Source organism: Hydra vulgaris, chromosome 14, assembly GCF_038396675.1.
Source record: "Hydra vulgaris chromosome 14, alternate assembly HydraT2T_AEP".
Classification (NCBI taxonomy): Eukaryota; Metazoa; Cnidaria; class Hydrozoa; order Anthoathecata; family Hydridae; genus Hydra; species Hydra vulgaris.
Window position 1 is genome coordinate 31,894,442 of NC_088933.1, and position 15,559 is coordinate 31,910,000.

The 15,559-nt window shown below is 25.5% G+C and overlaps 1 protein-coding gene across 4 annotated transcripts in view; it reads right to left on the bottom strand.

Annotated features, from left to right (window-relative positions):
- Positions 1-15,559, bottom strand: part of LOC100201787 (SRSF protein kinase 3) — a 56,262-nt gene that overhangs the window by 24,409 nt on the left and 16,294 nt on the right. For all 4 annotated transcript variants that reach the window (XM_065817731.1, XM_065817729.1, XM_065817728.1 and 1 more), the window contains 4 exons: positions 12,655-12,742; positions 8,954-9,041; positions 8,509-8,615; positions 54-816 (listed from right to left, as the gene is read on the bottom strand). In XM_065817731.1, coding sequence (XP_065673803.1) covers positions 54-816; positions 8,509-8,615; positions 8,954-9,041; positions 12,655-12,742 — 1,046 coding nt within the window. The remainder of the gene's footprint in view (positions 1-53; positions 817-8,508; positions 8,616-8,953; positions 9,042-12,654; positions 12,743-15,559) is intronic.

Sequence of the window (15,559 nt, forward strand, 5' to 3'; positions counted from 1 at the left end):
TTCAATTTTGAAATTTCAATTAAAAAAACAAACAACTATTGAAATAAAGTTACCATTTTCAATTGAGCCATCTTTACGTTCTTTACGCAGTTCTTCTCTGGATCTCATGTCATCATTAGACCTAGATTTTTGACTGTCTAATTCGTCATTGTTCTTATCTACACTTCCCATACGAACATCTGTACTAACTAATGCAAATGCAACAGGGTGTGTATTTGATGGGTGTATAGATGCAGAGTGCATATTCTGACAAAATTCAAGAAGATTTTCTGCAACTTCAGCTGCTATAGGCTCTTCAAAGTCACATGGAATTTCAGCATCAATTGGTTGCTCAAATTCAGTAGCTAAAGGTTCCAAAGGTGAACCAGTTTCCATAAACTCATCAATATGTTCTTTCTTGTCAATGAGTTCAACATTTAATGTTTTTGGAGGCGTAACTTTGTTGTGATAAATTTCTGTCCCATGAGAAATGTGTAAACGATCAACATTGTTATTTTGAAAATTGACAACTTCTTCACCAAGTTCCTCATCTAACAACTGCTGATGTTTTTGAAGCTGTTTTTTTATTTTTTGTTTAATCTTTTTTTTTTTATTTTTAGACAATTTAGCAGAGCTCTCAGATTGTTTTTGAATAATATGTTTTGGAGCACAAGCTGTCAGTGCACGTGGAACTTTTCCCTGTTGTGATGCTTGTGTAGCATTTAAAGCCAACCTTTGTATTTCCTCCTCAGTAATGCATACTAATATATTCTCTGGCTTTATATCGGTGTGAATGACTTTACATACCGTATGAAGATAATTAAGCCCCATCAAAGTCTAATAAATTAGAATTATTATACAAGTAAAAATGATTTTAAAAATATATTTAATGTAACAAAATATAACTAATGTATTGTGTGTATACACACACACACACACACACACACACACACACACACACACACACACACACACACACACGAAGACCTCAGTGGAAAAACCATCGATGTCACATTTTTGAAATTTTTGAATTATTTTTTAAACAAGCTTATTTTATTTCATATTTTATTTTAATTAACAAATGAAAAAATCAATACAGTCTTTAAAGGGATCCAAAAACTCTGAGACATGTTGTGTTCATATAATAAAAAGAATGATATAAAAAAAATGTTTATGCTAATTTTATTTGATTAAAACAAAAGAATAAATGCATACTAAGAAAAACTGTTTTTGTTTTAATCAAAAAAAAATTAACCCAAACATTTTTTTTATCATTCACTTTGATATGAACACAACATGTCTTGAAGGTTTGGGATCCTTTTAAAAAAGAGGATAAAATGAAGTATAACCAAATGGATTAATAGAAGATGTCCAGGGTTACATTTGGAACAACCTGCATTGTCTGTAGTTTTTATAGTTTGCAAAACCACAATATAAAACCGCACTATTTATTGAATAATGAGCAGCAGAAAAAAGTAAACAAAAAACAAAATGGCTTGTAAGACAGTCCTGTGGTTACAGAAAAATCAAGAAAAAGAAAGATTAATCGTAATTAAATTCAAAAAATAGTAATTGTATTCAACTGCATGTTTTGAAAATATTAGTAATGAGGAAAAAAACAAATTAATTAATAACTTTAATGAATATACATCTAGAAACAGTCAGAAAGCGTACTTATCTACACTAATAAAAAATTAAAATTAAAATATCAACAGAAGACCATGACAGGAAGCAGATAAAACTTACAAAACTTTTTATACTCTTATCGTGTTAGGGTGCAAAGAGCACAATCAGCTATCGAAGTACCAATCTACATTAAAGCTATGATATCATTTTTCAGAATTACAAAAGCTAGAACTGAATCAACAATCAGTTGCTACAACTGGTTAGTAAATAGTTAAAGACGTTATTTATAATATTTTAAATTATGAACTAAACTATTTATATATAAATATATACATATATATTTATATATATACAGCCCTTTGAAGCCCAACACTCGGTAATGTCGACCTTGAAGTGTGTTACGTTGGAAAAAATTGCTGACCTCATTTTAATGTTTTATGGTAACCCCTTTGTGTCAATTTTTTTTTTGCTGACCTCTAACAAATTGAGGTTGACAATTTATAGCTAACACCTCATTTTTCCTCATTCCGAGGGTTGTATATACAGTACTGTGAATAAGTTTTAGACCACTTGTATAATTAGACGTATTTACAATTTTTTTCCTATGTAATTTTTTTAAAGCGTACTTAAGTTTAATAATATATAAGAAAAGTTGAAAGAATATATTATTTTGAATAAATAAACAAAATTGATGAGGAAACATGAGGGATTAGTTTGTTTATTTATTAAAACGATGTGTCATAACAACTACATCCAAAACGGGATATTCGAAGAATGCTGTTACAGAAATCATTAAAAAGTTTAGAGAAACTGGCTCCCTTGAAGATAGAAAGAAAAGTGGTAGATCTCCTAAGCTAACAAAAGATGATAATAAATATTTAAAAACCCTATCTTTAAGAAATACAAAAAAAGCATCAACTGAGCGGGCAAAAGACATTAACACAGCAACTGGGAAAAATGGCAGCTCTTCTTTTATTCGACAGCATCTACTCAATTCGGGATTAAGAGGGTGTGTTGCAATTCCAAAACCATTCTTATGGTGTGGCAATAAAGAAAAACAACATAAATATGCAAAACAACACAAAGATTGGGCCCAGGAAATGTTTAATTGGGTTTTGTACACCAATGAGTCCAAATTCGAAATTTTTGGACCGAATGGACGCCAATATATTTGAAGAAGAATTGAAGAAGCCTATCAGCCTGAGTGTTTAAACCCTACTATTAAACACAGAGGAGGCTCTTTACAAGTTTGGAGCTGTTTATCTTCATCTGGAGTAGGTGATTTGATCAAAATAGGGGGGCAACTCACCGAAGAACATTTTGTGGATATCCTAAGGCACCATGCTGTATCATCCGGAATGAAACTAATAGGTCATAATTTTATTCTGCAGCAGGACAATGACCCAAAACATTGTTCCTGAGTGGAAAAAAATTATTTAAATGAAATGGCAGAGGAAGGAGTACTGGAATTGATGACCTGGCCTCCCCAGAGTCCAGTTTTGAATATAATTGACCATATTTGGGATAACCTGGACAGAAAGAAGGTCGAACATGCTCTCCGAAATGCTGAAGAATGTTTTGAAGTACTTCAAAGAGAATGGCACAACATACCCCAGGATTTTATAACTAATTTGTATGAGTCTATTTGGCTGGGATTGAGGCAAAAGGAGAACATAGTAAATATCAAGAGTTTTTTATGAAGTTTGACATTAAAAAGTTTGTAATTGTTCCATATTTTGTGTGAAATACATGTGTTTTAATAAGTTCATAATTTAGAACTACAAACTTAAATATTAGAGAGGAATTCTTCGGGATTTTTTGAAAAAATGTAAGTGGTCTAAAACTTATTCACAGTACTGTGTGTATATGTATATATATGTATATATGTATATATGTATATATATATATATATATATATATATATATATATACATATTATATATATATATATATATATATATATATATATATATATATATATATATATATATATATATGTATATATGTATATATGTATATATGTATATATGTATATATATATATATATATATATATATATATATATATATATATATATATATATATATATATATATATATATACATATACACACACACACAAACACACACACACATATATACAGTATAGGCCATTAATAAAAATCCAGCATGTTTTTTTTTTGATATCATTGGACTTTGATTGATATTAAGTCAATTATTGTTTGACTCTTTGTAAATATAAAAAACGTATATTGATGAGCATCCTATTGTCTTCTAAATAGATATAGATGTTCATAAAAATAATATTTGATGTGCTAATTATATTGCTTTTTTTTTTACATATATCTCATAATCTAAAATAATTATTAAGGTAGAAATTAACAACCCACTTTATTATTTTATTTGTCTCTTTCAAAATTTTATTTGTCTTTGATTAAAATTTTGCACTTATTTGCGAACTATTTATAATTATTTAAGAATTTTTATTTAAATTATATATATTTGAAAAATTTGCGTAAAATGAAATAGAAAAATGAGTATATAATTAACTACAATATTTCAGCAAAAATACAACCAAATTGACTGGAAAAATTATAGATAATATAGCAAAATTTAAAATCATATTAATGAATGAAGAAAACATCTTAATGAGAGAAACTGCAAAATATTTTAACACAACACATGCCACTTTTAGCAGAATAATCAGCCGATATTAAAGATAAACTACAATTCAAAATCTTCCATGTCCTGGAAGACTCAGCATTTCAACTAAAAGAAATGATTGTTCACTTACTCGCATAGTTAAAAAAAAAATAGAAGTTTATCATCTACTGATCTCAGTTGAAAAGGACAAAAAGCTTCTGGTGTTGTTGCTAATGCTCAAACAATTAAAAGAGTACGAAAAAAACACAATTACATGTGGTGAGCTGCTTGGAAAAAACCACGTCTATTGATAAAACATCAGAAAACAAAAAAAAACAACTGGTTTAGCTAATAATTTTGGTCTATGACCATGTGGCACAACATTCTTTTCAGAGATGAAATAAATGTTGAGGTTGATTTAAGAGAAAACCAAGTAATGCTGAGAAAAAGGCCTCGTGAAAAAATGGACCCAAATTGTTCTACATATAGAACAAAACATGATAGTGATAGTATAGGCATCTGGGCATGCATGAACTATCAAGGTGTCGGTTGTTTCAAACTATTTAATGGAAGGCTCGATTCTCAAAGATATTTAGACATATTGGATAAATATTTAATGCCTTCTTTTGACATTTACCCAAAAGACATGGGAATCTTCCAACAGGGTAATGGTCCATACTGCTAAGATTTGCAAGCAATTGTTTAAAGGAAACAACATCAAAACCATGTCTTGGCCTGTCATTTCAATATTCCAGATCTCAATTACATAGAGAATTTGTGGTCTGGTTAAACCACAATCTTATAAAATTGAAATAAAAGTTCCGGACTAGCCAAAAGAATTAGTAACTAACTGAATAGTGTTCCAAATGAGATTACTCAGAACTTAGTGAACCCCATGCATAAAACATATCAGTAAATGCTTAAAAGCAAAAGGATTGTCAACAAAATATTAATTTTTTTTTTTTTTATGTTTTGTAAGTATTTTATTCAAGGTTTGTTTATTTTGTTTTTGTGGTTTGCTTATTTTGGTCATGTTTTTTTTTTTTTGATACAAATGAACAGCTGTTTTAATTTCAATATTTTATTTTTCAATTGTTATTGTTTTTTAATAAATTTATATTGTGAATATTTGATTTATTTCAATAAAAAAAACTTAGCAAAAAATCACTTTTAGTTTATAAAATATTTAATTTCACTCATATTCATATTAAAAAATAACTTGATGGGTTGTTATTAATGGCCAATACTGTATATATATATATATATATATATATATATATATATATATATATATATATATATATATATATATATATATATATATATATATATATATATATATATATATATATTACATATATATATATTACATATATATAATATATATATATATATATATATTACATATATATGTATTACATATATATTAGATATATATATAAAATGTATATATATTATATAACATATATATTATATATATATATATATATATATATAATATACATATATAATATATATATATATATATATATATATATATATATATATATATATATATATATATATATATATATACATACATATATATATATATATATATATATATATATATATATATATATATATATATATATATATACATATACATATATATATATATATATATAATTGCTGTTGTATGATTTAGTATTAAAAATACTAAACTCTTGATTGTTGTAAAGTGCTCAATATTTAAGAAAATATATATTTTTTCAAAAACAGAGCGTTTTATAATTAAATTTTAGAAAAAACAACTTTTAATGGAACTTAAAGTTTCATGCCTATCGGCAATCATCAGCCATGAAGTACAAAATCAAAAATATAAAAAACCGTTTAAAAATTACAAACTACGGTAGAATGAGTTCTGACGTTATATTACAAGAAGACGTAATGGAAAACTGATCTCCGCTATCAAATAATGAAAGGAGAAATTTATTTTTGTGTCTGCATTTAGAAACGGTCGGCTCTTGTTTAGCAGATTGTTCCCTTTGTAAAATAATATTTCGAATTTCTCATTTAAACAAAGCTTACAAATTTTTGACGCAGGATTGTATGATTTACAGCGTTTAATAATATTCCATTTGATTGAAGTTGTAAAATTGTTTTCTTTTAACTCCCATACTTCCTTAGACAACTCAGTGTCGTTTTTGTATTTTTTTATGTTAAAAGATTTTTGATGGTTCGCATAACGTAGCTTAAATGAGGTTTCGCTTATCCCAATGTATACTTTATCGTTGTATTGAGGTTTATTTGAGCTTACGGTGGCTTGGTAAACGATATTGTTAGACAAGCAATTGTTGTTCAGTGGACAAGGAGATTTTTTAATGCAATTGCAGGCTTTTTCTGATAGTTTTAGATCACCATATAAAATATTTTTGTTGTGTAAGTTGATAATAGATTTGATGTTTGGCATATAGGAGTAGCTTATTTTAATTGTGTTTCTGTTAAATATTTTGTGTAGTTGGTGGTTTTTAGGAAAATGCTTGTCAATTAGGGTTAAAAAGCGTTGACCAATTTTGGTTGTAACATTTTTACTAAATGGAGGATTGTACCAGATTATGTTTCGTTTGCGGTTATTTTTTGGAACATTATTTATGCTTGGTTTATATGTCAATTTATAAATGTATCCCGATTGCTTTAATGCGTCATCATAAAGGTGTGTCGATTTATTAAAAATAACTTTACTTGATGAGTTGGCTGACAATCTTATCTCGATATTTTTTGGAAGATTATTTATTATGCTTGGTGGATGGTTAGAATCAGCATGCACATAACTTAGGTTATTTTCAGGCTTGCAATATGGTTGAAAAGAATTTTGAGTAAGATTAAAAGTTAAATCAAGGTAGTTAACAATTTTAAGATTGCAATTGATAGATATGTTGAGATTGTTACGTTTGAAAACTTGAACGACATGCTTTTTTATTTGTTCCATTTGATGGCCATTTTTGTTCTTAAAAACAGCTAACTCGTCATCTCGATATAAACCAAAATCATTTTTGTTGTAAAACTGCGAAAGTTGATCTAAAAGAAAAATCCCAACAAGTTCGCAAACTTCCGCGCCATCATAGGCTCCTATGGTAACATCAAAAAATCCTGCTTTTTTCTTAATCCATGATATGCCATCATTAAAAATGAAAGATTTTCTTGCATGACGTATAATGGATTTGCTTTGCTCATCTATAATTATATGTTGCTCGGCGAAAGCAATTTTCCTTATTTAGCATGTTTTCATCAATTGACGGATAAAAATCATTTATGTCAAATACTAAAAATTTACAAAATTTAAATTTTTAGTATTTGACATTAATGATTTTTATCTGTCAATTGATGAAAACATGCTAAATAAGGAAAATTGCCTTCGCCGAGTAACATATAATTATAGATGAGCAAAGCAAATTCATTATACGCATCAGAATTTTTAAATACTGATTAGAAAAATATATTTTAATGATTTTTCTGTTTCTCATTAATTACATTTTGAGTTAAAATTTGACTTTATTAGGAAAAAAAAATCTACCACTCCACAATAGATGTTAACAAAATTTAATAACTTCCCATAGAAATTTCAGCAAAATAACAAAAAGAAACAAGCGAAAAAAATGGTAGAGCTAACTGACTTTTGAGGCCCCTTAGATCATTGGGAGCCTTTTTTTAGATATTGTTTTGTTTTTACGCAGGACTACAAGTAGTTTTACAAGGGCTAAAAATAGTATTTACACCACTTAAAAAATTTCAAGGAAAAAGTTAGCAATGTCCATTTACTGATAATGAACTTTAATTTTATGAAAAAACTTAGAAAAAGTATTATCTTTCTTTTTTTAATAAATAATCTGATATAAATATAGTTTAATTTATGTAAAAAAAACTAAAAACTAAATTACAGTGCATAAATTTCAAAAAACATTTTGAACTTTAAAAATTGATTTTCTCTAAATAAGAAAAATGTGACAACGCTGGTTTTTCCACTGATACTTTCATCTCTCTCTCTCTCTCTCTCTCTCTCTCTCTCTCTCTCTCTCTCTCTCTCTCTCTCTCTCTCTCTCTCTCTCTCTCTCTCTCTCTCTATATATATATATATATATAAATATATATATATATAAATATATATACATATATATATATATATATAAATATATATATATATACGCATATATATACATACATATATATATATAAAACATCTACTTAATAAAATATACATAAAAAGTATAAAATAACATACTTGTTTAATTATTGTCTTACACATTGCAATTGAGATGCCTCGATAGTTCGATTTTATAATATATTTAAGTAAATTATGTCCAAGTACTTCAAAAACCATGCAAACATCTTAATGTTGTTAAAGAATTAATATAATATATTTAACTATAAACATACTACTATACATACTTTTGCATAAAATGTCATTGATGATATCATACTAAAACATCTACAGTACATACATCAACTCAGAATTAATAAGGCACTAACTAGATAAAAAGAATATTTATTAAAGCAAAACAAAATTTCCTTTCTTCATTATTCTTAATTTTTTTTTTAGTTTTGAAATTTCAATTCAAATTTTGAAAATCAATTTACTTTTTTAATTAACATTTTTTGCTTATAAATGCGTCAGCAGTTTTCAGTGTAACTAAAAAATAGCTTTTAAATTTTTGCGTAAAAGATACGATTTCCATGAATGCCACTAATTTTAAAATCATCAAGAAGTTGAACAACATGTGGGTAGCCTTCATGATCAGGACAAGCAGTATGAACCTATAAAAAAATTATTTTCTACACTTAAAATACACATAAAAATAAATTTTATGGAAATACCAGTGGCATACTAGCCTATATGCAGGAATCCCGCATGAGCCTTAAGCTGTATAATAAAATGCAAATATTATCTTTGTACAATATAATGCAAATATTATATAACGTTAGCCTCAAAAGTAATGACAAAAAATTTTTTTTATTACATTACATAAGTCACTTTTAACAATTATAATAAATTAAAAAAACCGCATCAAGGAGTAAATCAGTCAGATGGGAATTTGCAATCCTGAACATATTTAATTAAAATTATTCACAATCGCTGATTTTTAACACAAGGTTACTAAAAATTTTCACAAAATTTGAACATTCGAAACTCACAAACAAATTGAATATTTCTGCAGTTCGAAGTTAGATATATTCACTAGACATTCTTATTTCATAATCTGACACTGATTTTGGCAATTAAAATTGTATAAATAAAATGGATGGAATTAAAGAAAACAACAAATGAAAGCTTATTGGAAACTTCTATTTAAATAAAATAGACAGAGGGAAAACATTTACAGCGCATCATTTTATGCAAATGAAGGTTGCAAGGCGAACAATTTATAATATTATTAAAAGATTTGATGAAAATATTGAACTCATAAGAAAGTCGGGAAGTGGCAGAAAACCATACAAAATGGACATAAGAAAAATTACTTCACTTATTGACTAGACTGAAAATGAAGCTGGAATCTCCCAGAGAAAACTTGGATTAAAATATGGAATTCATAGAAGTTATGTTTATAAAATTTTTAACATGCATGGAATTAAATATTTCAAAAGAAAGAAAGCACCAGATAGCTACGAAATTTGAATAATTAAACAAAAACAATGACTGTTAAAACTTTGGAAATCTTTTTTCTGACTGTCAAAAGAGTTTGAAATTATCATGGATATCGAGTCCTATTTTACATTGAGCAGCCAAAACACACCAGGAAATGATGGCTTTTATAATCAAGATAAAAAATAATATTACTGAAAATAATATTAAATATTAGTTTAAATCATAGTTTCAAGCGAAAGTTTTAGTATGGATTGCAATCAGTAGATTTGGTAAATCAAAGCCTTTTTTTGCAATTAAAAATAATGCCATTGATGCAAAAATATATTCCAAAGAATGCATTGAAAAGAAACTTGTTCCCTTCATCAATTTGCATCACAAAAATATAAAATATATATTTTGGCCTGATGGTGCAAGCTGTCATTATGCAAAGCTAACAATTGAAACTTATAAGAAGTTTAATATAACCTATGTTTCTAAGGATGATAATCCATCAAATGTACCACAATTAAGGGCCATTGAGACATTTTGGGCTCTTCTAAAACAGAGAGTCTATTCCAATGATTTCAAAACAAAAAATCTTAACCACCTGAAAATAAGAATTCAACTTAAGTTATGAGATTTCAGTTCAGAATACTTTGAAAACCTTCTTTGCTCGCTTAAGACTAAAATTCACTATGCTGTTGATGATGGGACACTTTCAGTTATAAGATCTATTATTGTTATCCTTACTTATTTGATCAGTTGTGAAACAATAAAATAATTTGAATGACAATTATAAGCAATTGTTTTTTGTGCAAATTTTCAGTAGCTTTGTGTTAAGTATTAAAAAAAAATACTCATAAAATTAAATAGTTTTTTCCATTAAAACATTTATTCATTAAAACTATTTATTTTTAAATTTAATCATTGCTTTTTTCGTTAACTATTGTACTATTTAATTGCTATTTAACCATATCATTGAAACGCCAAGTTTGTTATCTTAACTTATTATGTGGTCAAAATATTTTCAAAGTGATAAAAAATGATTTAAAAAATTTACTTATTTAAAATTTTTTTTCTTCTATTAAGTCTATCTTTGTAAAAACAAAAAAATGTATTGATTACTAATTAATTATTTAAAAAAAAGTGCTATTTGAATACATAAAGATCTAGTTCCACAAACAAAAAAAGTTGCCGTTAGACTTGGCAATAAAAACTATCCATTAATATTTCTACAATCTCCAAAATTATCCATTAATTTTTCTAAATTTTCTTAAACGTTTGACCTCCGTCTGAAATCTATCATTACATTTTTAAGCAATAATACCAATGCTGATCTTTTCACAACGCATTATAGCACTACTTAGTTTACTTTAAATTAAATGTTGTAATAAAAATTAGCACTTTATATATCTATGAGCCGTCAAATCAAGCATATAGGGTAAAATTTTCCAAAAATAGACCTTTCTAGAAAAATCCTGCATAGGCTTTTTGGCTTTTTCAGCTGCAGTGGCGCACTGGCTCCAAAAAGCCAGCGCCACTGGAGCATATAAACAATAAAAATACACAAAAAATAATAACAAAACATAAACTATGCAAAAATGAAAATATATAATGAATAAAATGAAAATATAAAAATATTTTTTATATTGAATAATACAGCAATATGTTTTATATTATAATTAAATTATATAAACAACTTAAATAATAAATTAATAAAATCAATGTCACTCATTCTGTTTGCAACAGAATTGTAAAAACAATAAGTTTAAAGTATAAGAGATTTTAAATTTATATTTATTTTAAATTATGAATAAGATTGTAAAAATGCTTGTATTTTTGTATTTCATATGTTTTTAATCATATGAAAACAAGAGAACAGCACAATCACAACCACAGCAACAACACTGAGGAAAAGGTCAGCTTTGCAGCTAAGTAGGTTATTCGATTTTACTAACTTTCTAGTTTTCGAATTTTTAACATTGATTCCATTTTACACATTTTAAAGTATTTTTTCATTGCTTAGCTTACCAGTTTTTATCTTAGCTATGTTTATTATTTTTAGTTATATTTGATAACGGTTTGTTGATATTTTTATTGATTTGATAATAATTTGTTTTCTTTAAAATCTGTTTGGTCTGTTCTTTATTCTTTTGTTTGTATTACTTATTCTATAAATAAAACAAACAAAATAATAAAGTATATCTTATAAATTATAAAGTAGAAATTATAAATTATATCTTATATAATTTTTGTGTGTTATTTTATTGCTCTATCTAGTTCATGCAAAACAGTATTTACATGTGTATATATATATATATATATATATATAAAGCCTTTTTAGATATATACTTGTAATCTAAACACGTTTTTTTTTAATGTATTAGTATTAGAAAATATACTTTTTACATGTCAGTTTTATTTTTATATAAAACTGACATGTAAATATTTTTATATATTTTTATTATTATTATAATTATAGGGTAAACATAGTTGCAATATTTTTAGCAAAAAAATATTTTGCTAAAAATATTGCAATTATGTTTACCCTATAATTATAATAATAATAAAAATATAAGTTAAGATCAAATAATAAAAAGTTAAAAAAATAAAAAATTCAACTGTTCTCGACAGCTTCATTTCATCTATTGCAGTTTCTGTATTAGTAAATGTATTTTTTACATAACAGTTTTAGAAAATATTTTGCTAAAAAATATTGAAACTATGTTTACCCTATAACTATAATAATAATAACAATATAAGTTAAGATCAAATAATAAAAAGTTAACAAAAAAAAAATTCAACTGTTCTCAACAGCTTCATTTCATCTATTGCTGTTTCTGTATAATGAGAAGCACTTTTAACAATCTTCAATGCAACATATCGTTTTTCACTGAAAGTAAAATACATTAAATATAGAATAATTAGTAAAATATAATAAATATAAAAAATATATAAATAATTTGTATAAGATAGGTATAACATATAATGGTATTAAGTAATATACTTTCTTATGTTTGCTTATTAGCGCTATTATTAAAAGATAATTTAATTAAGCTGTGCATCATTGAAAAACAATTATAGAAATGTCATACTAAGTAATAATTGTTATTAATTGATGCAAAGCTTCTGGTGATAGACAGTAATTACAATTATAATAAGCATGCAGGTATAATTAAACGTTTGTTTTGTCGGTTCCAAAATGTTTAGGTATGATTAATGAACTATTCTTGTTAATAATACTTTTATGATTTAAATTCAACATTGATATTGCCAAAGATATATAGATTTTTAGAAAAGTAATGTATAATCGTATAAAATAATAAAATAAAAATCAAATTTAAGAATTTAAGAATTGTTCAAATTAATAATAAATTATTATTAACTAACCACATATTTTATACTGGAAATTAGAATAAAAAATTCCAAATTTTAAAAAAGCACACACTTAGAAAAATAAAAAAAATAAAGCCAGATTTTTTGTCTTGTAATTGGTTTCCCAACAGATAAAACAAATTGTGGACAAACTAGAGTTAATCGTAAATATTTAAAGTGAATGTTTATTTGCTAATATTTGAGGTTTTATTAGCAAATGTTTTCCTAAATTATCGTTTCTGGCCTAATTAACAAAAAAGCAAAATAATAAAAAAAAAAAAAAAATTGTTTATAAAATAGTACATTAAGTATTATATATTCTATCAATTTATTGCATACTTCAATTCAACGTGCATATTGTACAATAACAGAATGTATATCATATTGCTATTATACTGATTGCAGTTTATAATTCAATATTATTTTTTATACATAAAAATAGTCGAGGTCTTAAAAATTCATAACATTTTTGCAGCAACTGTTAATAAATATCTTATTAATTTAACTATTTAATTTTAATGAATATTTTGCAATGCTATTAATGGTGGCGTAAGTAAATAATTCCAGAAAAACAACTCATTCCATAGTCAGACATCTAAATCACCCTGGCTTCCATTACTAAAATAATTTCTTAATTTAAAAATAAAATAATTAAATTAAAAAATAATTTAACTAAAATAATTTCTTAATTAATTAATTGCTTAAACTCTTTTATAGTTTATGGTGCAGACAACACTTCTGTCACAGACAACACTCCTGTCACAGACAACATTTCTGTTACAGCCTCACAAAAGCGCTCTTCAGAAACTAATACTCAGTAAACTATTTAGTAAATGTATAGCTAAATCTTATTTTCTTGCCTGTTGAAAAATGGAAAATGCGATTACAATTTTAAGAACTCTGAGTCAATCTGACCCCTTATGTCTAATTAGTTTTCTTATTATTACTAACAATGTCTTTTAGTCTTTAATTAGCATAAATTTATCTTATCTTAAGTCCAAAAAATCTCTGACAATCAATACAGATGTTAATACTGATTATTATATAAAGCACTACATATACATTAATGGAGTTTCAGACTTGTTTTTGGAGTATTTTATGGTCAATTTAAGCCTTAACTTGATAAAATATTTGAAATACAGAATAAGTAAAAATAGTAATAATAAATTAACAAACAATGTAATAATTAATAATAACTTAATAACAAAAATAATAATGTTAATAATAATGCTTTAAAACAAATATAAGTCAATATTTAAAAATAAATATAAGGCAATACAAAAACCTTTCAAGAGTTTCTTAGCTATCTAACGATTTTTATTATGTATTTATTATAAGTATTATATATATATATATATATTTCTATATATATTGCCAATGCCATTCTTTTTGCGTAGGAGAACACAGCATAATAGAACCAACAGTTTTATCACAGAGAAGCTTGGAACACTTACTTAATTATACTTTCCTAAGAAACCAATTTTTTTGCAAGCTATAATTAAAGTTCTTAAATTTTTTTTTTTAACTAAACAAATTAAAAGTAGATAAATGTCAAAAATAAATGCATTAATCAGGCCAGATTTAAAAAAAAAATTAATATGCCAGAAGCTTCCTTCATGAAAAACAATATGGCATTAAAATGATAAAGTTTTGGGTAACATTTCAATAAATAATTTGTTTTGATAAGTTACTCAAAACATTTTTGGGAAGAATTGTTTAAGAACACAACTCAAACGTATCGTGGTACTTTGAGATTCCTTTAAAAAAATAATGTATTAAAATTAGATTTTTAAAACTTGAATAATAATAATAAAAAAACTAAAAAAACAACCTGAACAGTACCTCTAAATAGTAAAAGAAAAAAAAATTATTTTTAAAAAAAAAATTACTTGAACTAACATAACTAAATATAAATCATTAAAAAAAAAATCATTAGGCTTGACAACTAATAATAGTAATAACTGAATTTAATGATTCTTTAAAACAAAATTCAATTAACTAAGAGATAAATCAATAATTCTTTTGTTTAAGAAATATATTTATATACTTTTAAAAATTATATTATGAGCCTTGTAAACAAGCCATTTTTTAATTAACACTTTAAATTGTTTAAGTAATGAGTTAGCCGATATTCCCTTTTTTTTATTAATAAATATCATATAAAAAAAAGGACAACCAGGGTGTAATACAGGGTTGTCTGGGTTGAAAAAACAACATTTTTTATGAAGAAAACCAAAAACCATGATTTTTTGATAAAAGCAAACCATGGTTTTTTGAAAAAATGGCATTTAAACAAAAAAAAAAGAAGGTCTTTTTAGTTTAAATGCCATTTTTG